A 24,098-nucleotide genomic window follows, 5' to 3' on the forward strand; every position below is an offset into this window, starting at 1 on the left:
ATCACCTGCTGGCAGCTGGAGCACTGCAGGGCCCTCTTGCTCAGTGTAGTGGCAATATGTCCGCTGCTGGCAAACAGGGCAGTGCTACATCCTCTTGCTCACAGTGTGGTGCCTGTGCTGCTGGGCACTCTTACTCTCGGTGTAGTGGGGTCACGCCCCCTGCTGGCCGCTGGGGCACTGCAAGACCCTCTTGCCCATAGCGTCCTGGCAACACTCCCGTGATGGCAACTAGAGCACTGCAGGGTTCTCTTGCTCATGGTGTGGTATTCGCTGGGATTACAAGCGTGTGCCACCATGCCTGGCTAATTTTGTATTTTTAGTAGAGACAGGATTTCTCCATGTTGGCCAGGCTGGTCTCGAACTCCCAACCTCAGGTAATCTGCCCGCCTCAGCCTCCCAAAGTGCGGGGATTATGGCATGAGCCACCTAGCTCGGCCTAATTTTTTGATTTGTCATAGAGACGGGGTTTTGCCATGTTACCTATGCTGCGGGGTTTCCTTCTGATGAGATGAAAATATTCTGGAATTAGGTAGAGGAGATGGCTGTACAGCATTGTGAATGTACTAAAAATGAACTGTACACATTAAAATGGAAGAAATGGTGACTTATACAAATTTTATTTTGATTTATTTATTTATTTATTTATTCTGGTCCGACATTACCCTAGGCTTGTCAGTCAATATTTTGATTTTTTTAAAAAGGACAATGATGAGTTGAAACGTTTAAGGGCCTATCAGTAGAAACAGTAAGAAGACAGCGCATGGCTGGGTGCGGTGGCTCACGCCTGTAATCCTAGCACTTTGGGAGGCCAAGGTGGGTGGATCACCTGCAGTCAGGAATTCAAGACCAGCCTGGCCACCATGGTGAAACCCTATCTTTAAAAAGAAAAAAAGACAGTGCAGAAGAGGGCAGGGCTGAGACTCAAGGGAGTCAAGGGAGACAGCACGTTCCCCGCGGCCTCCTGCTGTCTGCGGGGCGCCTGGAGCCCTGAGCCCCGCTCCTGCCTGACCCCCCGCCTGCTGGCTGCTAACCATCTGGCTTCTGCGGCTTCTTCAGCTCCCACTGCCCTCAGAGTGAAGGCTGCTCGTCCACACCCACCTGGCCTCGGTGACGTCAGCAGCTTTTCCCCTGCACACGCTCTCCAGCTGCACATAGACCGAGCAGTTGACCCAGCTCCACTTGGGGTCACAGATGGCCAGGAAGCTGGGGTGCAGGTGGCCGATCGTGTACTTGGCCAGGTCCGTCAGAGACTGGCTCACAGCCGCCCCGAAGAGGAAGGTCCCCAGCACCTTGTACATGGCAGCCACGTAATTATTGAAGTCAGAGCAGGAATAGAGCCGGTCTGTGAGCACCAGGTAGGCTTCTCCTGCCGAGACCTGCGTGTGGGGCAGCCGCGGTGACCAGAGGGGGTCCTGGTCAGCCCATGGGCCCTTAGTGGGCCTCAGTCCTCCCCACGGGCCTCCCCAAGGCTGCTGCAGAGCTGGGGACTCTAAAGGTGCCCAAGCTGGGCTTGGTGGCTCACGCCTACCAGCCCAGCACTGTGGGAGGCTGAGGCGGGAGGATCACCTGAGGTCGGGCATTCAAGACCAGCCTGACCAACATGATGAAACCTGTCTCTACTAAAAATACAAAAATTAACATGCCTGTAATCCCAGCTACTGGGGAGACTGAGGCAAGAGAATCACTTGAACCCAGGAGGCGGAGGTTACAGTGAGCGGAGATCCTGCCATTGCACTCCAGCCTGGGCAACAAGAGCAAAACTCCATCTCAAAAGACAAAAGGGGGTTCCTATTTTGTTGTTGTTTTTTGTGTTTTTTTTTAATTTATTTTTATTTTTATTTTTTTGAGAGGTAGTTTCGATCTTGTTACCCAGACTGGAGTGCAATGGCACGATCTCGGCTCACCGCAACCTCCGCCTCCTGGGTTGAGGCAATTCTCCTGCCTCAGCCTCCTGAGTAGCTGGGATTACAGGCACGCACCAACATGCCCAGCTAATTTTTTGTGTTTTTAGTAGAGACGGGGTTTCACCATGTTGACCAGGATGGTCTCGATCTCTTGACCTCGTGATCCACCCGCCTCGGCCTCCCAAAGTGCTGGGATTACAGGCTTGAGCCACCGTGCCCGGCCAAAAGGGGGTTCCTATTACCCACAAGTACCACTCGGGGCAAGGCTGTGTCCCCCAGCCCCCCACAGACCTCCAGGCCACCTCCATCAGGAACCCAGGGTAGGGCTGTACCCCATCCCGCCCCCTCCCTGTCCCTCTGAATCCCTCCTGTCTTACAAGAATGACAGTGGCTGTGATGGTGACCCCGGCCATGAGCCCAAGGGTGATGGTGTCTGGACGGTAGGGGTACCGGATGGAGTCATCCCCACAGTCAAATCCTCGGTTATACGGGGTGTTCACCAGCGACACAGAACAGCGAAGGACAGGGAGGCTGGAGGGGGAGAAGGGCCTGGGAGCTGTGAGGTTCTCAAACCAGCTGGGCCATGGGGCCCCCACACCCGCCTTGGCCTCGAGGCCTGCTCCCACCAACAAGGAAGAGCTTTTCTCACAGCACGTGGGAGGCCCAAGCGACACTCCTTTCCCATCACCCTCAGATGAGCACGAACTCCCCAGGCCCTCTCCCCGTCACACCCTCCCTCTGCTCCTTGAAAAACCGGGCAAGGACGGGCACGGTGGCTCAAGCCTGTAATCCCAGCACTTTGGGAGGCCGAGGTGGGTGGATCACGAGGTCAAGAGATCGAGACCATCCTGGTCAACATGGTGAAACCCCGTCTCTACTAAAAACACAAAAAAATCAGCTGGGCATGATGGTGCGTGCCTGTAATCCCAGCTACTCTGCAGGCTGAGGCAGAAGAATTGCCTGAACCGAGGAGGTGGAGGTTACAGTGAGCAGAGACCCTGCCATTGCACTCTAGCCTGGGTATCAAGAGCAAAACTCCGGCCCCCAAAAAAAACAAACAAACAAAAAAAAACGGGCAAACACTCACCTCTGGGCCTTTGCACAGGGACTTCTCTCTGCCCAGAATATCTTATTTTTATTTTTAAAAGTAGAGACTGCGGTCTGATGCTGACCAGGCCCGTCACAAACTCCCAGGCTAGAGCGACCCCCCAGCCTCAGCCTCCCAAAGTGCTGAGATTACAGGTGTGAGACAACGTGCTGGGCACCAAAGTGACTCTCACTTCCGCTCAGTTTCATCTCCCCTCCCGGCTGTCCCCACCAGCATCCCTCTCACAAAAGGAAAGGTCTGTTTAGCCATGCGTGGTGGCGTGTGCCTGTAATCCAGCTACTCGGGAGGCTGAGGCAGAAAAATTGCTTGAAACCGGAAAATGGAAGTTGCAGTGAGCTGGTCGTGCCACTACACTCCAGCCTGGCAACAGGGCGAGACTCTGTCTCAATTTATTAAAAGAAAATAAATAAATAAATAAATAAATAAATAAATAAAAATAAAAGGGAAGGTCTGCTCTTTCTCCCTATTGCCCCATGTGGAATTACGCAGTCACCTGTGGGACACTGGACTTAATCTCCCCGCCTCCACCCGCCAGCACCAGGAGAGGCCTATTGTATTCAGGACAGAGACCCTGGAGGCTGCTCAGAGCCTGGCCAGCGCAGATGTTTAATAAACATCTGTTAAAACAGGCAGGACTTATTTCAACCTAAGAGCTGGCCAGAGAAGTCAGGAAAAGGCAAAAGCAGGGGCACAGCGGAGGTGCCTTCCTGCTCGCCCCTGCCCGCCACTGACCCTCGTGCCAGGGCACATGCCAGCCACATGGTAACTCAGGGACGAAAAGCACATTCTTGTCAATTCCACACTTGCGGAAGGTGTCACACAGCACTGGGGCTCCCGGGGCCCTGCTGGGCTCAGGGTGGCCAGGGAAGCCGGAGTCAGCTACAGAGGGCAGGGCCCGGGGCAGCTCCCTGTTCCACACGGCAGGTGCACAACAAAAGCGCAGGGTGTCTACCCCAGAGAATAACGAAGGCAGGGCGTCTTTGGCCCAGCAGGGCAAGAACAAAAAAGCGTGGCTCTTCCGAATTCTGAGAGCCTGAGGAGGGACAGGGAGCCTCACACTCCTCCCTGCATGCCAGCTGCAAGGGTCCTAGGACACGGCACGCCTTCGATGCTGGCTGAGTCTGGGGAAATAAAGCAGTGAAGACAGCAGAGCTCCTCACAGGGCAGAAAAGGCGGAGGGAATGCAGAACAGAACGGGCAGCGCAGGGGCCCAGAGCCGGGACGGTGCCTGGAGAGGCCAGCGCTGGGGCAGAGCGGGATGCCTTGTAAGAGCCCAGCTTCTGCTGGGGCGCAAGGGCGGCTGGCGCTGCTGTGAGTGATGGCAGAGACCAGGGAGGAGGCTCCTGCAATTGCCCCGCGGTGGAAGGTCAGGGTCACAGGACACCAGCCCCTCCCAGGGGCTCTCAGCAGGCGGAGGCTCACACCGGTTGGCCTCCGTTTCCGACCTCCCTGCCCCAGTAACTCCAGCTAGAGACTCAGACACCCCCATGACAACTGGCCCCGGGCTTCCCTCTGCCTGGAAAGCTCACTCTGGGGTCCCCGGAACAGGCACCTTCTCTTCCTTTGACCCCCGGGAGCCTTCCCGCCCTCACGCTGCCCCCACAGCCCCGTCTGGAACCTGTGGACTGCACTGTGACGGGCCGCAGCTTCCAGATGGAGGTGCCCTCGGCCTGGCCGCCACCCCTGGCACGCAGCAGCCACACCCAACCCCACCCTGGCGGCACCTCCCGGCTGTGCGGCCTCCAGCAGGCGACTCCACGCAGCTGCCCCTCCCTCACAGGCCATTTACGGAACCGTTTAGGTTATCTGCATGCTGCTGAGGGCCTGGCAACCAGAAAGTGCCACACACGTTTAAGTAACTGACAGCACAGCTGCTCAGGACATGGCACCCAGGGCTGGCAGACACCCCACAGGACATGGCACCCAGGGCTGGCAGACACCCCACAGGACATGGCGCCCAGGGCTGGCAGACACCCCACAGGACATGGCACCCAGGGCTGGCAGACTCCCCACAGGACATGGCGCCCAGGGCTGGCAGACACCCTACAGGATATGGCACCCAGGGCTGGCAGACACCCCACTGGACATGGCACCCAGGGCTGGCAGACACCCCACGGGGACCTCGTGCTGTCCCCTGGCCCCCCCAACAAGGGTCTACTTCGGAGTTCAGAGTGCTTGGCCAGAGAACCAGGAAACGCGCTCGGGAGGAGCGCACCCCTGGCCACCCCCCCGCGGTGACAGATCCGCGACGCCATTGTCCCTTCAGCCACAGAGCAAACACTTGGCCTTTGTTTCCGGGACCCTGGCGGGAGGCCTCCGGGCACTGCTTCCCCAACCTGGCCCAATAACCCGCGGGACAGGTTTCAGTCTCCCGAGGTCCCGAAGCCTGGGACTCAGCTTTTCTCTCCAAGTGTCTCCCCCGCCCGAGGCGCAGGTGTTCGAATCCCACCGATGCGCAGGGCCTATGCCTATCTAATTACTATTATTATTTTTGAAACAGAGTTTACTTCTCATTGTCCATGCTGGAGTGCAATCTCAGCTCACTGCAACCTCTGCTTCCCAGGTTGAACCAATTCTTCTGCCTCAGCCTCCCAAGTAGCTGCGATTACAGGCACATGCCACCATGCTTGCCTAATTTTGTCTTTTTAGTAGAGGTGGGATTTCTGCATGTTGGTCAGGCTGGTCTTGAACTCCTGACCTCAGGTGATCCATTCAACTCGGCCTCCCAAAGTGCTGAGATTACAGGGATGAGCCACCACACCGGGTTTTGGTTTTTGTTTGTTTTTTGAGATGGAGTCTTGCTCTGTCTCCCAGGCTGGAGTGCAGTGGGATGATCTCGGCTCACTACAACCTCCACCTCCCGGGTTCAAGCAATTCTCCTGCCTCCGCTTCCCGAGTAGCTGAGATTGTAGGCACATGCCACCACACTGGGCAAATTTTTGTAGTTTTAGTGGAGTGAGAGTTTCACCATGTTGGCCAGGCTTGTCTTGAAGTCCTGACCTCAGGTGATCCACCCGCCTCAGCCTCCCAAAGTGCTGGGATTACAGGCATGAACCACCTCAGCTGGCCACTATGCCTATCTCATTGTATTTCTAAAAGGAGAGGGAAGAAAAATAATTGTATTTCCATCCTCACAGTAACTCCATGAAGGAGATAATAACATGTACCTTTTACAAATGTGAAACAAAAGCTCCAGCTTTTTTTTTCTGAGAGTGTCTCACTTTGAAGCCCAAGCTTGAGTGCAGTGGCATGACCTTGGCTCACTGCAGTCTTGACCTCCGGGACTCAAGTGACCCTCCCACTTTAGCCTCCTGAGTAGCTGGGACTACAGGGGGACACTGCCACATCTGGAAAAATTTTTGAAATTTTTTGTAGAGATGGGGTCTTGCTATGTTGCCCAGGCTGCTCTCAAACTCCTGGGCTCAAGCAATCCTCCCACATCAACCTCCCAAGGTGCTGGGATGACAGGCATGGTCGCTCCAACTTTTTTTTTTTTCCCCAATGCCACATTAAGTTGTTAGCAGCTGAGTCAAAAGAGTCCTGGGGTCTGCTGACTCCTACTTCAGTGTTTCTTCAGCTAGACTACAGCCACTGTCATTCCTGGAAGTTGTCTGACAGTGGACTGAGATGGATTATTTGGGTGTGTAGCACAAACAGAGGAACATCTCTTAGGAGACCGAATCCTGAAGTTCTGATGGGGCCAGCATGTATTCTGGGGAAAGGTTCCATAGCTCCCATCCATGACCAGTGAATAGGAATTAGGTACCAGGCGTGGTGGCTCAAGCCTGGAATCCCAGCACTTTGGGAGGCTGAGGTGGGTGGATCACTAGATCAGTTCAAGACCAGCCTGGCCAATATGGCAAAACCCCGTCTCTACTAAAAAATACAAAAATTAGCTGGGCCTGGTGGTGGGTGCTTGTAATTCTAGCTACTCGGGAGAATGAGGCAACAGAATCGCTTCAACCCAGGAGGTGGAGATTGCAGTGAGCCAAGATTGCGCCACTGCACTCCAGCCTGGGTGACAAAACAACACTCAGTCTAAAAAAAGAAAATGCTGGGCATTGGCCAGGTACAGTGCGATGGCACACATCTGTAATCCTAGCAGTTGGGGAGGCTGTGGCAGGCAGATCACTTGAGGTCAGGAGTTCCAGACCAGCCTGACCTACATGGTGAAAGCCCATCTCTACTAAAAATATGAATATTAGCTGGGCGTGGTGGCAGTTGCCTATAATTCCACCTACTCAGAATGCTGAGGCAGGAGAATTGCATTAACCTGGGAGGCGGAGTTTGCAATGAGCTGAGATCATGCCACTGTACTCCAGCCTGGGCGACAGAGCAAGACTTCATCTCAAAAAAGAAAAAAAGTTGGGTGTGGTGGTGTGTGGTCTCAGCTACTTAGGAGGCTGCAGTGTGCAGACCACTTGAGCCCAGAAATTTGAGGCTTCAGGGAGCTATGTTGGAGTCACTGCACTCCAGACAGTGACAAAATGAGATCCCTATTTCTAAAAAACTCATTTAAAAAATTAACAAAATAAGAGAGACAATAGGATAGTATTCATCACCAATAAGAGATCAATCACATCACCCACTGAATCTTGCCAACACGATCAAACTCTAATCTAATGGGGTGAGCATAAATCCAGCTGCAAATACGCCACAAATACAAAAGACAGAAATGGGTTCACCTGCACCAGGGAAATCCAGACTTTGAGAAATGCTGCAGGCCCAACAGTGTGGAGTCTTCCAATATCCATAGAAAAGAAAAGGGATAGGCCAGGCAAGGAGGCTCACGCCTGTAATCCCAGCACATTGGGAGGCCGAGGTGGGCAGATCACAAGGTCAGGAGTTTGAGACCAGCCAGACAACATGGAGAAACCCCATCTCTACCAAAAATACCAAAATTAGCCAGGTGTGGTAGCACATGCCTGTAATTCCAGCTATTCAGGAGGCCGAAGCAAGAGAATCACTTGAACCTGGGAGTCGGAGGTTGCAGTGAACTGAGATTGTGCCATTGCACTCTGGCCTGGGTGACAGAGCAAGACTCTGTCTCCAAAAAAAAAAAAAAAGGAAAAGGAATAGAGGAGAAATTTGTAGATTTCGTCTTTTTAAAAATTTTAGTTTTTGGCCAAGCATGGCTGTTCACACCTGTGATCCCAATCTTTGCACTTTGAGAGACTGAGGTGGGCAGATCACCTGAGGTCAGGAGTTTGAGGACAGCCAGGCCAACATGGTGAAACCCCGGCTCTATTAAAAGTACAAAAATTAGCTGGGCATGGTTCCACGTGCCTGTAATCTCAGCTACTTGGGAGGATGAAACAGAAGAATGACTTGAACCCAGGAGGCGAAGGTTGCAGTGAGGTGAGATCACACCACTGCACTGCAGCCTGGGTAGGGTAAAAAAAAGAAGAAGAAAATTAGGTTTTGTAGAGATAGAAGTCTCCCTGTGTTGTCCAGGTTGGTTTCAAACCTCTGAACTTAAATGATCCTATCACATCAGGATTACAGGTGTGAGGACTCACCCAGCCAACAAACTTGGGAGATTTAAAGAGGCTTAAAAGACATAACAATGCTGGGGAACAGTTATGGGCTAGAGATGCATACTAGGACGGCTCTACTCTAAAGAAACACAAAGACGCCAGGTGTGGTGGCTCACACCTGTAACGCCAAACATTTTGGGAGGCCGAGAAGGGAGGATCGCTTGTGCCCAGGAGTTTGGGACCAGCTGGCAACATAGTAAGACCCTGTCTCTACAGGAAAAAAAAAAAAAAAAAAGTTTTTTTAAAATTAACCAGGAATGGTGGCGCACGCCTATAGTCCCGGCTACTCAGGAGGCTGAGGGGAGACAATCACTTGAGCCCAAGAGGTCAAGGCTGCAGTGAGCCATGATCACACCACTGCACTCCAGCCTGGGTGACTGAGCAAGAACCTGCCTCAAAAAAAAGACGAACAGAAAGAAGCAATTACTGTGAATGTCAGGGTTGCGGAACACTTCTGGAGAGAAGGGAGGGGCTGGCATTGTGCCCATCTCCAGCCCCTTCTGAAAGTACAGAGTCTAGTGGGGAAGACAGCAGCACAAGCAGAGATTCAGGCCGCAGCACGAGGAAGTTCCCTTCCACCTTCCCGCCTCCTTGCCCTTTCCTTTGGGGAACGGGAGCATGATTTTCTTTCTTCTTTGCCTTTCTAACTAGATAGAGCTTCTGATGGGAGAATTCATATACAGGATGTATAGCATCAACATCCACAGCCAGCTGGAATTGACAGCTTTTTTGATACCCCAGTCAGGCACATCCCGGATTCCTCTGCTAAGTACATCTGGATGTTGCAGCTGTCCAGGATTCTCAGCCACATGCTCAGTGCCCACTCTCAGATCCCGGAAATCCCCTGACATTGCCCCCAAAAGGAGAGACACTCACTCACAATTCTGCACAGAAATTGAATCTAGCCGGGCGCAGTGGCTCAAGCCTGTAATCCCAGCACTTTGGGAGGCTGAGGCGGGTGGATCACGAGGTCAAGAGATCAAGACCATCCTGGTCAACATGGTGAAACCCCGTCTCTACTAAAAATACAAAAAATTAGCTGGGCATGGTGGCGTGTGCCTGTAATCCCAGCTACTCAGGAGGCTGAGGCAGGAGAATTGCCTGAACCCAGGAGGCGGAGGTTGCAGTGAGCCGAGATTGTGCCATTGCACTCCAGCCTGGGTAACAAGAGCGAAACTCTGTCTCAAAAAAAAAAAAAAAAAAAAGAAAAATAAAAATAAAAAGAAATTGAATCTATGTGTCTTTTTTTCTCTTTCTTTTCTTTTCTTTCTTTTTTTTTTTTTTTTGAGAAAGAGCCACTCTGTTGATCAGACTGTAGTCCAATGGTGTGATCTCAGCTCACTGTAACCTCCACCTCCCAGGCTTAAGCAGTTCTCCTGCCTCAACCTCCCAAGTAGCTGGAGTTACAGGCACCTGCAACCATGCCTGGCTAATTTTGTATTTTTAGTGGAAACGGTTTCACCACATTGGTCAGGCTGGTCTTGAACTCCTGGTCTCAAGTGATCTGCTCTCCTAGTTCTCTTAAAAAGCTGGAATTACAGGCATGAGCCACCATGCCTGGCCATTTCTGTGTCACCCCCCTAGGTCAGCCTCTGCATGTTCGGGCTTGAGGAGGCGGTGGCTGTCCAGCTGGCTGCCTGTCATCTTTAGTCTCTGTGTCTCCTCGATTTTTCTCAGCTGCCCGCAAATTCATTTTCTTTTCTTTCTTTTGTTTTTCTCTTGAGATGGAGTTTTGCTGTCACCCAGGCTGGAGTGAAATGGCATGATCTCGGCTCATTGCAACCTCTGCCTCCCATGTTTGAGCAATTTTCCTGCCTCAGCCTCCCAAGTAGCTGGGACTACAGACAGTAAGTACATCAGTAAATAAACAAATTCGAGTCTGCCTCTAAATAAATCGATTAATAGATAAATAACTCAATAAATACATAGCCTCGCTTGGAGCCTGGGGAACAAGAGCAAAACTCTGGCCAGGCGCGGTGGCTCAAGCCTGTAATCCCAGCACTTTGGAAGGCCGAGGTGGGTGGATCACGAGGTCGAGAGATCGAGACCATCCTGGTCAACATGGTGAAACCCCGTCTCTACTAAAAACACAAAAAATTAGCTGGGCATGTTGGTGCGTGCCTGTAATCCCAGCTACTCAGGAGGCTGAGGCAGAATTGCCTGAACCCAGGAGGCGGAGGTTGCGGTGTGCCGAGATTGCGCCATTGCACTCCAGCCTGGGTAACAAGAACGAAACTCTGTCTCAAAAATAAATAAATAAATAAATAAATAACATAACATAACCTTTTTATTAAAAAGTCGTGCATTTGCTTGGTTTTTTACTGTGCTTTTAACATATGCTACTTTTTTTCATTCTTAAAAGTTCTCTGTGATGTTAGCAGGTTGTGATTATTTCCATTTGAGAAATGATGAAACCAAGGCTCAGAAATGGAAATAAATTTTCTAAGGTCAAACAGCAAATAGGTGCAATGAACTGACAGCAAGTTTAGTATCCCAGACCCAGATCCCAAATATAACTGACCTCCTTACTAGGCTCTCCAGCTACCAAAAAAAAAAGAAAAGAGGAAAAGAAAAAAGATCACACCAAAGCCCACTAGATAAGGAACAAATCTCTCCACTAAAGAATTCAGATCAGTTTTTAAGAAATGTAAGACACACAATCCCATGTTATTTAAGATGTCCCAGACTGGATGGAAAAAAAAAAATAGCACACTTAGAAATCCTTTCTTCATTAGCCTAAAATCAGTAACAAAACTTAAAAACCCCAGAAAATTGAAAACCAGATTCATTTGATTCATTTAAGAGTACTGATGATCCAGGAGTGGCCAACTTGGAAGAAAAAAAAAAAAAAGAAGTATTATTGATGAAATTCCCTTTCTAAAATAAAGAAACTCCTGGCCAGGCATGTGGCTATAATCCCAGCACTTTGGGAGACCTAGGTGGGTGGTCATTTGAGGTCAGGAGATGGGCCAACCTGGCCAACCTGGTGAAACCCCGCCTCTACTAAAAATACAAAAGTTAGCCAGGCATGGCGGCAGGCGCCTATAATCCCAAGTACTTGGGAGGCTGAGGCAAGAGAATCGCTTGAGGCTGGGCCTGGTGGCTCATGCCTGTCATCCAAACACTTTGGAGGCCAAGGCGGGCGGATCATCTGAGGTCAGGAGTTCAAGACCAGCCTGGCTATCGTGGTGAAACCCCACCTTTAAAAAAAAGGGGGTGGGGGGAACCAGATGAAGGAATTTAAATGCCTCTTTAACTTTGCCTAACAGGAGAAAACACTGGGAGACAAGAATGCTCTGAAGGTGGGGCAAAGGGTCACTGCCCTCCACCAGCTCCAGGCGGATGTGCCCCCGACGCTGCTCCATCCCTCCACCCTCTGGGACGCCACAGAAAAACCTACCCGCGAGTTTCTTCCCCAGAGCCCACGAGAGCAGGGCTGCAGCCGGCAAGGAATCCAACGCAGGAAACTCAAGCGCTCGGGGAGCCCGGCGCGCCCACCCCGCCGGCACAGCGGAAGTTGTGGAGGCCCCCGGCGCGCACACTGACCCAGCTGGACGCCGCGGGTCTCCGACTCACCGTTTCCCGGCTTGGCGCGGCGCTCCCACCTCGGAAACGCTGCGTGGACGTCCGGGTAAACCTCAACTCAGCGCGCCGCCGACGCGCCAGCCCGCGCCTACCGCGATGCTGACGCCCGGTCACCGCCGACGCGCCGACCACGTCGCGGACGTCCCCGACACTCCGCAGATGCCGCGGAAGCCGACCGAGCCGCGGACCCCGCGGACGCCCCGACGCGCGAACCTCAACGCCAACGCCGCCGACCCGCTGAACGCGCTGCGGCCGCCCACGACGAGCCTACCACGCCACTGACATCACCGACTTGCCGACTGCGCCGCCGGCGCCATCCGCGCCAGGGACGCCGCCGAAGCGCCTCGGAAGCCGCCGTCGCGCCGCAGACGCCGCGGACGTTCCCAACACGCTGCAGACGGCCCCGACGCAGAGCGCGCCGCGGACGCCGTCAGCGCCTCGAACGCCTACGACGCGCCGACTGCGCCGCCGACGCCACTCACGGTGTCAGCGCCTGGGCCGCTGCCGAACCGCTAACCGCGCCACGGATATCCCCGACGAGCCTACCGCGCTACCTACACTCCTGACCTGCTGACCGCGCCGCCGATGCTATCCGCGGACGCCGCCGTCGCGCCGCTGACGTCACAGATCCTGTGGACGCAGCCGACGCCGAACACGCCGTGAACGCCCCCACCCCGCCCCCGACGCGCGGACCTCGCGGCCGACGCCACTGACGCTGTCAGTGCCTGGACGCTACCAACGCACTGACCGCACCGCGGTCACCGCCGACCGCGCTGCCGGTGCCATCCGCGCCTGGGACTCCGCCGTCGCGCTTGGGACGCCGCGGACGGGCCAGCCGCGCAGCGGACGTCCCCAACACGCCGCAGACCCCGCGGACGGCCACGACGCTCCGACAGCGCCGCCGACGCCACTGAAGCTGTCAGCGCTTGGGACGCCGCCGTCGCGCCGCTGACGTCACTGACGCGCCGACTCCGCTCCGGACGCCACTGACCCTCTGGACGCGCGGACCACGCCGCTGACGCCCTCGACGCGCCGACGCCCCGGGATGCCGTCGAACCGCTGACCGCGCCGCCGACGCCCTCGAGGAGACTACCTCGCCGCCGACACTCCTGACGCGCAGACCGCGCCGCCGATGCCATCCGCGCCCGGGACGCCGCCTTCGCGCCGCCGACGCCGTTAGTGCATGGGACGCCGCCGACACGCCGAGCGCGGCATGAAGGCCGCAAACCCTCCGGACGCCGCTGACGCCGACCGCGCCGCGACGACCCTGACGCGCTGACCGTGAGTAATCGGTTTGGCTAAGATTCTTTTCTTTTCCTAACTTAATGAAAAAAACAGGCTTGGAATTTCTCTGAAAGGCTGAAGAACTGCCCTTACCTTATGTTGCGTTGAGGTCGTTGCTTTGCGGTCCCGATGTGGCCCAGAGAAGGTCCGTCCTTACTCTCCTCCTCGGACGGTCTGCGGGGATTCGGACATGCAGGAGGTCGCGGTTCGATCCTGCACGGCGGGCCACGTGCCAACAGCGCTTCCCGGTGCCTTTCCGGTCGGGGCCCCTGGCTGGGACGACGTCACCTGCACGGACCGTCAGGAAGGGCGGCCGCGGGCGCGCAGTGACTCGCCACGCCGGGCCCGTGCGGGGGGTGGGTTAGATCAGTCTCACGAGCAGTCATTCTCTAGTTTGGAAACTTTATACTAATCGAAGAGTAAAATAATGTTGGGTTTGTTTTATTTATTCTTTATTTGCCTTTTTTAAAAAGTACTTTCGTCTAAGTTTTGTATTTTGGAAATTTCATACCTACAGAAAAGGGGCAAGAATAGTATAGTGAAGACTCATATACATTTTTATTCAGACCAGTTATTAACATTGTGCCACATTTGCCTTATTTCTTTGTATGTACAGAAACATACGTGTGGATGTATTTTCTGAACCGTTGGAGAATTTCTTACAGAAATCATGACACTTTATGCTGCACACGTCGGTGTTTCCTAAGAACAAGGGCACTCTCCCACATAGCTACAATATAATTATCGTACTCAGAAAATTTAACTTCGATATAGGCTTAGTATCTACTATGAAGTCCACATTCAGAGTTCCTGTTGTACCAATAACGTTCTGTATAGCTACTTTGATTTCCCCCAATCCAGGGCTTATGCATTGTGCTCAGTTGTCATGTCTCTTAGTCTCTAATCTAAAACAGTTGTTTAGCTTTTATTTCTTTTTCTTTTTTTCTTTTTCTTTCTTTCTTTCTTTCTTTCTTTTTTTTTTTTTTTTTTTGAGACAGAGTCTTGCTCTGTCACCAGGCTGGAGTGCAGTGGTGCAATCTAGGCTCACTGCAACCTTTGCCTCCTGGGTTCAAGCGATTCTTCCACTTCAGCCTCCCGAGTAGCTGGGACTAAAGGCGCGTGCCACCACACCGGCTAATTTTTGTATTTTTAGTAGAGACGGGGTTTCATCATAGCCAGGATGGTCTCGATCTCTTGACCTCGTGATCCGCCCACCTCGGCCTCCCAAAGTGCTGGGATTACAGGCGTGAGCTACCACGCCTGGCCTAGCTTTTTCTTTTCTTTTTCTTTCTTTTTTTTTTTTTTTTTGAGACGGAGTTTCGCTCTTGTTACCCAGGCTGGAGTGCAATGGCGCGATCTCGGCTCACTGCAACCTCCGCCTCCTGGGCTCAGGCAATTCTCCTGCCTCAGCCTCCTGAGTAGCTGGGATTACAGGCACGCGCCACCACGCCCAGCTAGTTTTTTTTTTTGTATTTTTAGTAGAGACGGGGTTTCGCCATGTTGACCAGAATGGTCTCGGTCTCTCGACCTCGTGATCCACCCGCCTCGGCCTCCCAAAGTGCTGGGATTACAGGCTTGAGCCACCGCGCCCGGCCCTAGCTTTTTCTTTTTAGCGAGACTGGCATTTTTGAAGAATTCAGGACGAATATTACTTTTTTTTTTTTTTTTCTTTTTGAGTCAGAATCTGTCATTGCCCAGTCTGGATTGCAGTGGTGCCATCTCAGCTCACTGCAGTCTCTGCTTCCCGGGTTCAAGCGATCTTCTCACCTCAGCCTCCCAAAGTGGAGCTAGAACTACAGGCATGCATCACCATGCTTGGCTAGTTTGTTTGTTTTGTTTTGTTTTGTTTTGTTTTGTTAGAGATGGGGTTTCACTGTGTTGGCCAGGCTGGTCTAGAGCTCCTAGCCTCGAATGATCCACCTGCCTCAGCCTCCCAAAGTGCTGGGATTACAGGTGTGAGCCTGGATGACATCTTTCTTAGTGCATCACATCAGTGCATGATAATCAGTTTGTATCATCCGTGGTGATATGAAATTTAGTCATTTGGTTAAAGTTGTAGCTGCCAAATCTCTCCATTGTAAAAGTTTCATTTCTTCTTTATATGTAAGTCATCTGCTGGCTGAATTTGAGATGTTGACAGTTCTGTTTTCCAACAATCATTCACTCAGTGGCTGTAGTATCATTTGAGCCTTGCTTGAACCAACTCTTACATTGGTAGCTTAAAAATAGTGATTTTTTTCAGGGCTGAGAATGGTGGCTCATGCCTTTAATGCCAGCACTTTGGGAGGCCCAGGAAAGTGGATCACTTGAGCTCAGGAGTTCGAGGCCAGCCCGGGCAGTATGATGAAATTCCATCTCTACTAAAAATACAAAAATTAGTCGGGTGTGCTGGCACATGCCTGTAATCCCAGCTATGCAGGAGGCTGAGGCAGGAGAACCGCTTGAATTCGGGAGGCAGAAAGATTGCTCCACTGCATACCAGCCTTGTCGACAGAATGAGAGTCAGTCTCAAAAAAAAAATTACAATTTTCTGTTTGTAAAATTTCTTCTTTATTTCTTTGTGGATATTATTTTATAAAGAAGAGCTGTCCTTTCCCTGTCTGTGTACTCCATTTGTTTTTATCAATATGGATTTTCAAAAATCATTATATTACTGATTTTGGTCATTATTTCCTTGACTCCTTAAATTAACCCAGATTCGGTCAGTGGGAACCTCATCGAGCTGTTTCTCTGACCCTTTGCCATATCCCCATCGGTTTTTTTTGGTTTCTTTATTTTTTGTCCTTTCATAGTTTCTGGCACAGTAAGAAGTTCTATGATTACCTTTTACTTTACCTGCCTCAGTCCCAGGATCAGCCATTATCCTAAAGAGCTCCCTGGTTCCTTTTGGTGGGTAATGGCATTGACAAACTGTAATCTGGGCACAAGATTTCTTCATTGCCACATGAATACCTTTTGCTTCTAGGCCCTTTTAAGTGAACAGAGCTAGCAGTGAGTATTTTTAAGTATATATGTATGTACTTGTATACACATGAAGATTTGATACTGACTTCTCTAATTCGAATTTAACAGTATAGGTTCTTTTTTCCTTCATTTCACATTCGTATCTTCTTGAGAGCCCTGGTTACTTATAACGTCACTATATTTCAAAATATTTACACGTTTGCGGAGCAGTATACTATGCAAAAGTAGTTTCAGAATTACTACATAAATACCACTTATCAACAGTAAATGTATTCTGTAATGTTTACCTTTTTTTGTAAATCTTCTCATTCTTAAGGTAGTTTTGTGATTCTTTTTATCCTTAGGGTATTTTGCACTGACAATGTTCAGTTAGTGAGTTCAAAAATTATTTGGATTAATTTGTTTTATCTTCTGGGTGGCTTTATTATCTGTTTACCATATAGATTCATTTGTTGATGTTAGGATTGAATTTCGGTTTTTTATGTCCCATTAATTGACAAGCTGACTTACTTATTAGAAATTAAACGTTAACACAGTTCAAAACTCCAGTATATAAAATGATATACTCAGATGTCCCATCTCTTTCCCTATTCCCTCTCTCCTGTTTCCACTCATCTCCTGAAGGTAATCAGTTTCATTTCTGGGTTATTCTTCCTGTGTATCTTTTTGCAAAAATCGGCAAATGAATCATCTGTATATATATGATGTATATGTGTATATTCTTATTCCTCCTTTTCCTAATATAAAACCTATTACCTTACATGTATTCTTGAGCATGTAGCTTGTTTTCCTTAACATAGTCTCAGGATTTCTAAATCACTCCATATATGTTGATAAAAGATTGTCCTTACTCCTTTTTTACATCAGTATATAGTTCCATCTGTGAATATACTATACTTTATTCAATCTTTTCTTTATAGACTGCAGGATGACTGTGGTATTTAGCTCTTAGAAATAATGCTACAAAGAACAACCTGTGTATATGTTTTACTTTTTTCTAATTATTGGAATGTGTCCTCAGTAAATTCCTCAAAGAAGGCAGCTGATAACCACATTATATTCATAGCAGTTAAAACTAACACTCTATTTTCATTTTAGGAGACTTGAATACAGTGGCAGGGCTGGAAAAAGAACTGAGTAGTGCCAAAGAGGAACTTGAACTCATGGCTAAAAAAGAGAAAGTCAGGTGAGTTTTCTAGTCAAGTCTTAATTTTTAAATCCCTATTATTTTTACTTTCAAAATAGTTTATGTTTAAAAGTGTCTAATTCTCCAAGTAGAATATCTGAGTCCAAATGCCAGGTATGACTTTTTTCTTTTTTGGGAAAAATATGTTATTTTTTATATACATTACCTTAACAAGATGCTCCTGTTTTTGTATTGGGACCATTAAAACTTACTAAGTGCTGGAAAAACACAACTCTCACTCCCCATTGCTAATTGGGCTAAAACAACTGTAAAGGACGGGTGTGGTGGCTCGCGCCTGTAATCCTGGCACTTTGGGAGGCTGATGTGGGCTAATCACTTGAGGTCAGAATTTGGAGACCAGCCTGGCCAATAAGGCAAAACCCGTCTCTGCTAAAAATACAAAAATTAGCCGGGTATGGTGGCAGGTGCTTGTAATCCCAGCTACTCAGGAGGCTGAGGCAGGAGAATCACTTGAACCTGGGAGGCAGAGGTTGCAGTGAGCTGAGATCATGCCATCGGACTCCAGCCTAGGAAAGGAGCAAAACTCCTCCTCTAAAAATAATAATAATGACAGTAAATAACTGGTATAAATAGGAAGGATTGTGTGATTGCTGCTTAGAGTTATGACATTAGACCCATGAAATTAGTTTTAGAAACATGAAAGGAGAAACTTGAGTATAGTCAATGTTTATTGAGTATTCATATGCAATGTACCGTGCTGGGTATTTAAATTAGCACTAATGCTTACAACTCTACATGAAGTAAATGATGTCGGCCCCATTATTACAGATGAAGAAGCTGAAACACTGATTTTGCTTATAGAATGAGAGTGGAGAATAGTCATGTAACTAATAAATGCCAAAGCTTTGATTCAAACTCCTGTCTTTTGTGACTTCACATAATTCCTAAGATTTATTTTTCCCATCTTATGCTTTAACTCTCTCGAGCATAGACTTTTCGTCAGTTATTTTAGAAGAGGCCTTTCAGCCTTAGAGATTCGCACCCTCCTACCTTTCCTATATATATATATTTTTTCTGTTCCTAGAACAGAAAAAGTCTGGTGTACCTACAGAGTCATGAGTGAGGAGTAAAATGGCTGATATTCAAGTTGGAAAAGCAGGCAGGAACCAGATCACTAGGTTTGTTAAAAGAATTAAATAGACAGGAAATATATATTTCCTAAATGTCTACACAGCTGGTTGCATATTCATCTGTGATGTTGAGGAAATAGGGCCACCGTGCAGAGTTACAGACTGAAACTAAAAGCTTGTTTGTTACTCTGGCATCTCTTTTAGAAGATCAGTCAGTGTCGTGGCTTCCTAAATTAACTTTAGCTAGCTAGTCTAAATAGCTCCTTAGATTTTTTTTCTACCTTTTGTCATAGTTAGATCTATAATATAGAATCTGTGTTTGTATTTGTGATGGAATTAATGTATTTTATCTTTTGATTTTATTACCATATTTCTGCTTACAAATAGACTCATGTTTTTGACTCAGTTTTTAGGATATGAGAATGTGTGGCACTGAAGAGATACCAGGTTTTAAATTCCCCTAGTCTCTTTTCCTTTTTGTGGTTCTGCCTTAGCCGTTATCTGATTATTCATGTCAGGTATTTTAGTTTCCACTTGCTATTCCTGTGTTTCTCACATATACCAAATCCAGAGTAATGTTACTTTTTGGTTCTGTCCTGTTTTCAGGATCATGAAATTCTAGTGCCTATGAATGGGTATTTTGAGGGGCTGATACTTAGCTATTGCTAACTAGCTTTAGCGGGTTTATTTAAAATAACTTGCCCTTACCATAAAGACAGTATGGATATGCAACATCTATTGAGAAGACGTGATAGCCTAGTGGCTCTGAGTCAGCTTCCCTGAGTTCATATTCTAGCTCACTAGCTAGCCCTGTGATTTGTGTTTTGTTTTGTTTTTTTTTTTTAAAGATGGGGTTTCACCATGTTGGTCAGGCTGGTCTTGCAATGCCGACCTCAGGTGATCTACCTGCCTTGGCCTCCAAAGTGCTTGGATTACAGGCGTGAGTCACCATGCCTGTTCTTTTCTTTTCTTTTCTTTTCTTTTCTTTTCCTTTTCTTTTTTTGGTAGCCCTGTGATTTTTGAACAAGTTTCTTAGTTTCTCTCAGTCTCAATCACCTTGTCTGTAAATTGAAGAGTAGAAGTCACCTTATATATAAATCAAAAAGGAGTTACCTCAAAGGATTGTTGTGAGGATTCACTCCTTCATTCATTAGCTATGTGGGAACCTTCTCTCAGCTTGGGCTCGTGTTGGGGACGAGGTAGTGAATGAAATCTGCAAAGTCGCTGGCTCTATGTAGTTAATTTCCACTGGGGAGATACAGACAATAAACAGATATAATTATAGATGATAATAAGTGATAGGAGGGAAATGATAGAAAGTAGCGTGGATGGAGACCATCTTAAATAGGGGAGCCAAAGAAGGCTTCTCTGAGCAGATGACATGTAAACTGAAACCTGGGAATCAGAGACAGCCCTGGGAAAGATATTTCAGGCAAAGGGAGTAGTAGTTGTAAAGCCCTGAGTTAAGAGAACATCTGGTGTTCCTAGAACAGAAAAAGTCTAGTATACCTACAGAGTCATGTGTGAGAAGTAAAGTGGCAGATACTAAAGTGGGAAAAGTAGGCAGGAACCAGAGCACTAGGTTTGTTAAAAGAATTAACTATATACAAAGCATTTGTTAGAGAGCCAGTGACATAGTAAACGTTAGCAGGTATGGTTATTTGATTTTTTTTTTTTTTTTGAGACAGTCTTGCTCTGTCACCCAGGCTAGAGTGCAATGGCATGATCTCCGCTCACTGCAACCTCCACCTCCCAGGTTCAAGCAGTTCTGCCTCAGCCTCCTGAGTACCTGGGATTACTGGCATTCACCACCATGCCTGGCTAATCTTCGTATTTTTAGTAGAGATGGTGTTTTACCATTTGGGTCAGGCTGCTCTTGAACTCCTGACCTCATGATCCGCCCGCCTGGTTTTCCCAAAGTGCCAGGATTACAGGCGTGAGCCATGGCACCCAGGCTATGATAAGTTTTAATGAACTTTGTCATAACCACGTATTTGTCATTTTCTGTTGAGAACACTGAAAGTTCAGGGCATGTAGCACTAGCTTTTGGCAGGATTCCTTCAGAGGTGGTGGCATGTTCTTCCATCTGGAGGCATGTAATGTTTGGTGATCTCTTGTGATGTTAGCAGCTTTTGTGGTTTGATGCCTAATCCATTAATTCGTTAAGGGTTGCAAAATGGAGATATCCTAATGCTATCATTTTTTCCTCTATTAGCTGAAGTACTTATATTAAAAACTTCATCTCTTCTTGCTTCTACTAATGGTCACCATTCTTTTTAAGTAACATAATAAGCATGTTAAACAAATTTGGTGTGTTTTATGGTGCCAGTTAAGGTGGAAGATATCATTAAAAAGAACTATTACATCTTCCCGTAAAACATCCTTTGTTACCATACTACATGAATTTTTTTATTTGATCCTGTAGAGCCCTATTCTTGTCTCATTTTCTCTTGCATTACTGGCTGATAGTGATATGATATGCAAAAGCATTTGCCTCCGTGTTAAAATGTAAACATGCCAGATATTGTTCCCTTTATTCACAGTTGGAACTTTCTGCTCTACAGGCCATGATGGCTGTGCAAGAAGAAGAGCTGCAGGTGCAGGAAGAAGAGCCCCAGGTGCGAGAAGAGCCCCAGGTGTAGGAAGAGCTTCAGGTGTGGGAAGAAGAGCTTTAGATGCAGGAATTAGAGCTGCAGGTGTGAGAAGAAGAGCCCCAGGTACGGGAAGAAGGGCGCAGGTGCGGGAAGAAGAGCTGCAGGTGCAGGCTGCTGATACAGAGCCTCTGACCAGGAAAATACAGATTAAAGAAGACCTCATTAAGGTCCTTCAAAACTTTTTACAGATCACTGGAAATGTTCACATCTCAGATTACCTGTAGGGCATCTTCAGACACTATGCACACATTGAATCCCTTGCCCAGTGCCTATCAGTATCCCACTTGAAAGTACAGGCAGACTGTCCCAAGAACATTTGTTCCTCTGCTCCTCAACTGAATAATACTTTTATTACTATTTTCATGTTTACACTTACTTTTTGACTTCCAGGATCTGCAAATACAACTGGTTATCCTGAAGACATACCAGCTGTAGAACGCCTGACCAAAAAGTATTACTTCTTTGGCAAAAAGTTGCTTCAGTAGAATCCCAGGATCAAGAAATTTCAGGAAAACAAAGACAACAGGTAAGTCATTGGAATACAGACTCTCTCTCTCTCTCTCTCTCTCTCTCTGTCTCTCTCTCTCAATGTCTCTCTCTCTACACACACACGTGGAGTCTCACTGTGTCACCCAAGCTTGAGTGCAGTGGTACGACCATGGCTCACTGCAGCCTCAAACTCAGGCTCAAGGCATCTTCCTGCCTCAGCCTCCTGAGTAGCTGGAGCTGCAGGTGCATACCACCACACCCAGCACAAACCTTGTTTTTCTACTGTGAAATAAACCGTGGTATTGGTTTTTCATAAATGTTATTTCATCGGGAAACCTCTAAAGTTTCCTACTTTGATCAGTAGCAGTTGTAGATGCCTCTTTCTGATGTGTGGTTCTGTAAAGAGCAGTAGTTCTTCTGGACACATACCAATGGTTATCCCTCACACTCATGCATAAGTCATCTCCCTCTCAGCTGAATCTTTCTCCTCTCTGCATTTTACCATGTTAAAATCTCTCCCAGTTAAAAAAAGAGAAAGAAGCCCCTGCCTTTGCCCCAACTTTCTTCGTAGCTCCAGCCCTGTTTATCCTTTCTTTTCCAACAGACTTACTTGCTTGTACTTCCTGTCTCCATTAGCATCTCTCTCACTAACTACTCACCCCTCTCCGTTGTGGCTCTCAACTCTGCCTTAAACAACTCTGTTGGTTATACATGATCGTAGCTCGTTATCTTTATAGCACTGTTACACTCACAATGACACACGTCTATGATTAATGAATGTCTTTTTCCTCCACTAGATAGTAGGCTTTCCCTTAGAACATGGAACAGAGTCTTTCCCATAGAAGGTGCTCAATAAATATTGATTGAATGAATGAAGAATACTGGTAACCCCTATTATGTATGTTTCCCTCCTGCCTGTCCCGTTTCCCTCTTACTCCTTTCTCTCAGCTGCTTTCCTGTGCTGCTAGCTTCTCTCTCCTTTTTGTCCTTTTTGCTCCCATGTTTGAATTCCACCTTACAGGGTTTTAAAGATTTAAAAAATAGTGAATATGATATTGATTTGAAAACTGTACAATACTGTCAAAAGCTTAAGTACTAAGATAGCGGGCTTTTTATGTCATGGGATGTGCTGATGCATTTTCTTGTTTCTCAGGATGAACTGTGGCTTCCCGTCTCACTGTGCCATTTTTGTATTGCTTCTTCTCTCTTCTTCTCTCAGTTGCTGCTGATGCTAGAAGGACTAGTAGATGAACAGAGTCAGTTCAGTGAGGACTTAGAAGCAGAGAGACAGCTCTCTAGCAGTCTGGTGAAGTTCCATGCCCATCCAGAGAGGTAAGAGAATGGCTATTTTTCCTTTTATTCTTTGTTGAAATTTTTATTTATTTTACTATTGTATCCTTTTTATGCCTTTTCTTTTTTCTGAAGTGTAGATGATTATAATACTGAACAGGTTATAAAAAACAACGACAATTACTGGGGCTACCCACATTGTCGTTTGTTTTATAGATTGCTCTGAGCCTCAGTGTCAAAATAAGTCAGGAATAGTGCCTGTTTCACACAGCGATTGCAGAGATTAAATGAGAAGACAGCTTTGGTGTCTAAAACAATGTGTTGCATATAGTCAGCACTCAATGTATGTTCCTTTCCTTTTGTGATCCATTTCCTGTTAAAGGCTGTTCTATTATAAAAGTAAGGCTACACCCTGTCTCTACTGAAAATACAAAATTTCGCAGGGCATGGTAGTGTGTGCCTGTAGTCCCAGCTACTCGGGAGCCTGAGGCAGGATAATTGTTTGAAACCGGGAGGCAGATGTTGCAGTGAGCCAAGATCCCGCCACTGCACTCCAACCTAGTGCCTGGTGACAGAGCAAGACTCTGTCTCAAACAAACAAACAAACAAACAAAATGAAAATGATACCCTAGGAGTATTTCTGGGAGCATTTAGGTTACACCTGTTGCTTTGGAACCTAGGAAGGGGGCTATGAAGCCAGAACCAAAAAAAAAAAACAAAAACAAAAATAGCTGTAGAGGTCTGACTTGTTCCTGTTGTGTTTTAATAAAATAGAGATGAGAGGATGTGTGTCCATGGGCTTTATGGGCTGCATTTGTAACCATTGTTTCTTGCTCTGGTATTTAATGATTACTTTTCCCAGGAGACCAGTTTTTCCTGACTGTATCACAGCAAACATCTAAGCCTTGCTTTTTGATTGGTTAATATCTTTTGGGAATTGGGAATGCAAGAGTATTATCAGGTTTTGGCATTGTCTAAGATGAAAGATAACTGGTGAGACTCCCTC

General features: G+C 48.0%; 1 protein-coding gene and 1 long non-coding RNA gene across 2 annotated transcripts in view; one reads left to right on the plus strand and one right to left on the minus strand.

Annotated features, from left to right (window-relative positions):
* Nucleotides 1-1,052: 1,052 nt before the first annotated feature.
* LOC141582191 (phospholipid phosphatase 2-like) lies at nt 1,053-5,267 on the minus strand. Its single transcript, XM_074389763.1, has 3 exons — nt 5,171-5,267; nt 2,282-2,580; nt 1,053-1,376 (listed from the first exon to the last, which is right to left on the minus strand). Exons 1-3 carry the CDS (start codon nt 5,265-5,267, stop codon nt 1,053-1,055), a joined length of 720 nt encoding a protein of 239 aa, XP_074245864.1.
* Nucleotides 5,268-23,031: 17,764 nt separating this feature from the next.
* LOC141582203 (uncharacterized) overlaps nt 23,032-24,098 on the plus strand; it is a 49,586-nt gene continuing 48,519 nt past the window's right edge. Inside the window, exon 1 of the long non-coding RNA XR_012515010.1 lies at nt 23,032-23,134. This is a non-coding gene — a long non-coding RNA (uncharacterized LOC141582203). The remainder of the gene's footprint in view (nt 23,135-24,098) is intronic.

The sequence above is a fragment of the Saimiri boliviensis genome, chromosome 19 (assembly GCF_048565385.1).
Source record: "Saimiri boliviensis isolate mSaiBol1 chromosome 19, mSaiBol1.pri, whole genome shotgun sequence".
In the NCBI taxonomy this organism is placed as follows: Eukaryota; Metazoa; Chordata; class Mammalia; order Primates; family Cebidae; genus Saimiri; species Saimiri boliviensis.

Coding starts and splice junctions, on each gene's coding strand:
- LOC141582191 (XM_074389763.1), bottom strand. CDS start 5,267: ATGGCGTCGCGGATCTGTCACCGCGGGGGGGTGGCCAGGGGTGCGCTC. Junction 2,581..5,170: donor CAAGCACTCTGAACTCCGAA/GTAGACCCTTGT, acceptor GTGATGGGAAAG/GAGTGTCGCTTGGGCCTCCC. Junction 1,377..2,281: donor TCACAGCCACTGTCATTCTT/GTAAGACAGGAG, acceptor CCCCACACGCAG/GTCTCGGCAGGAGAAGCCTA.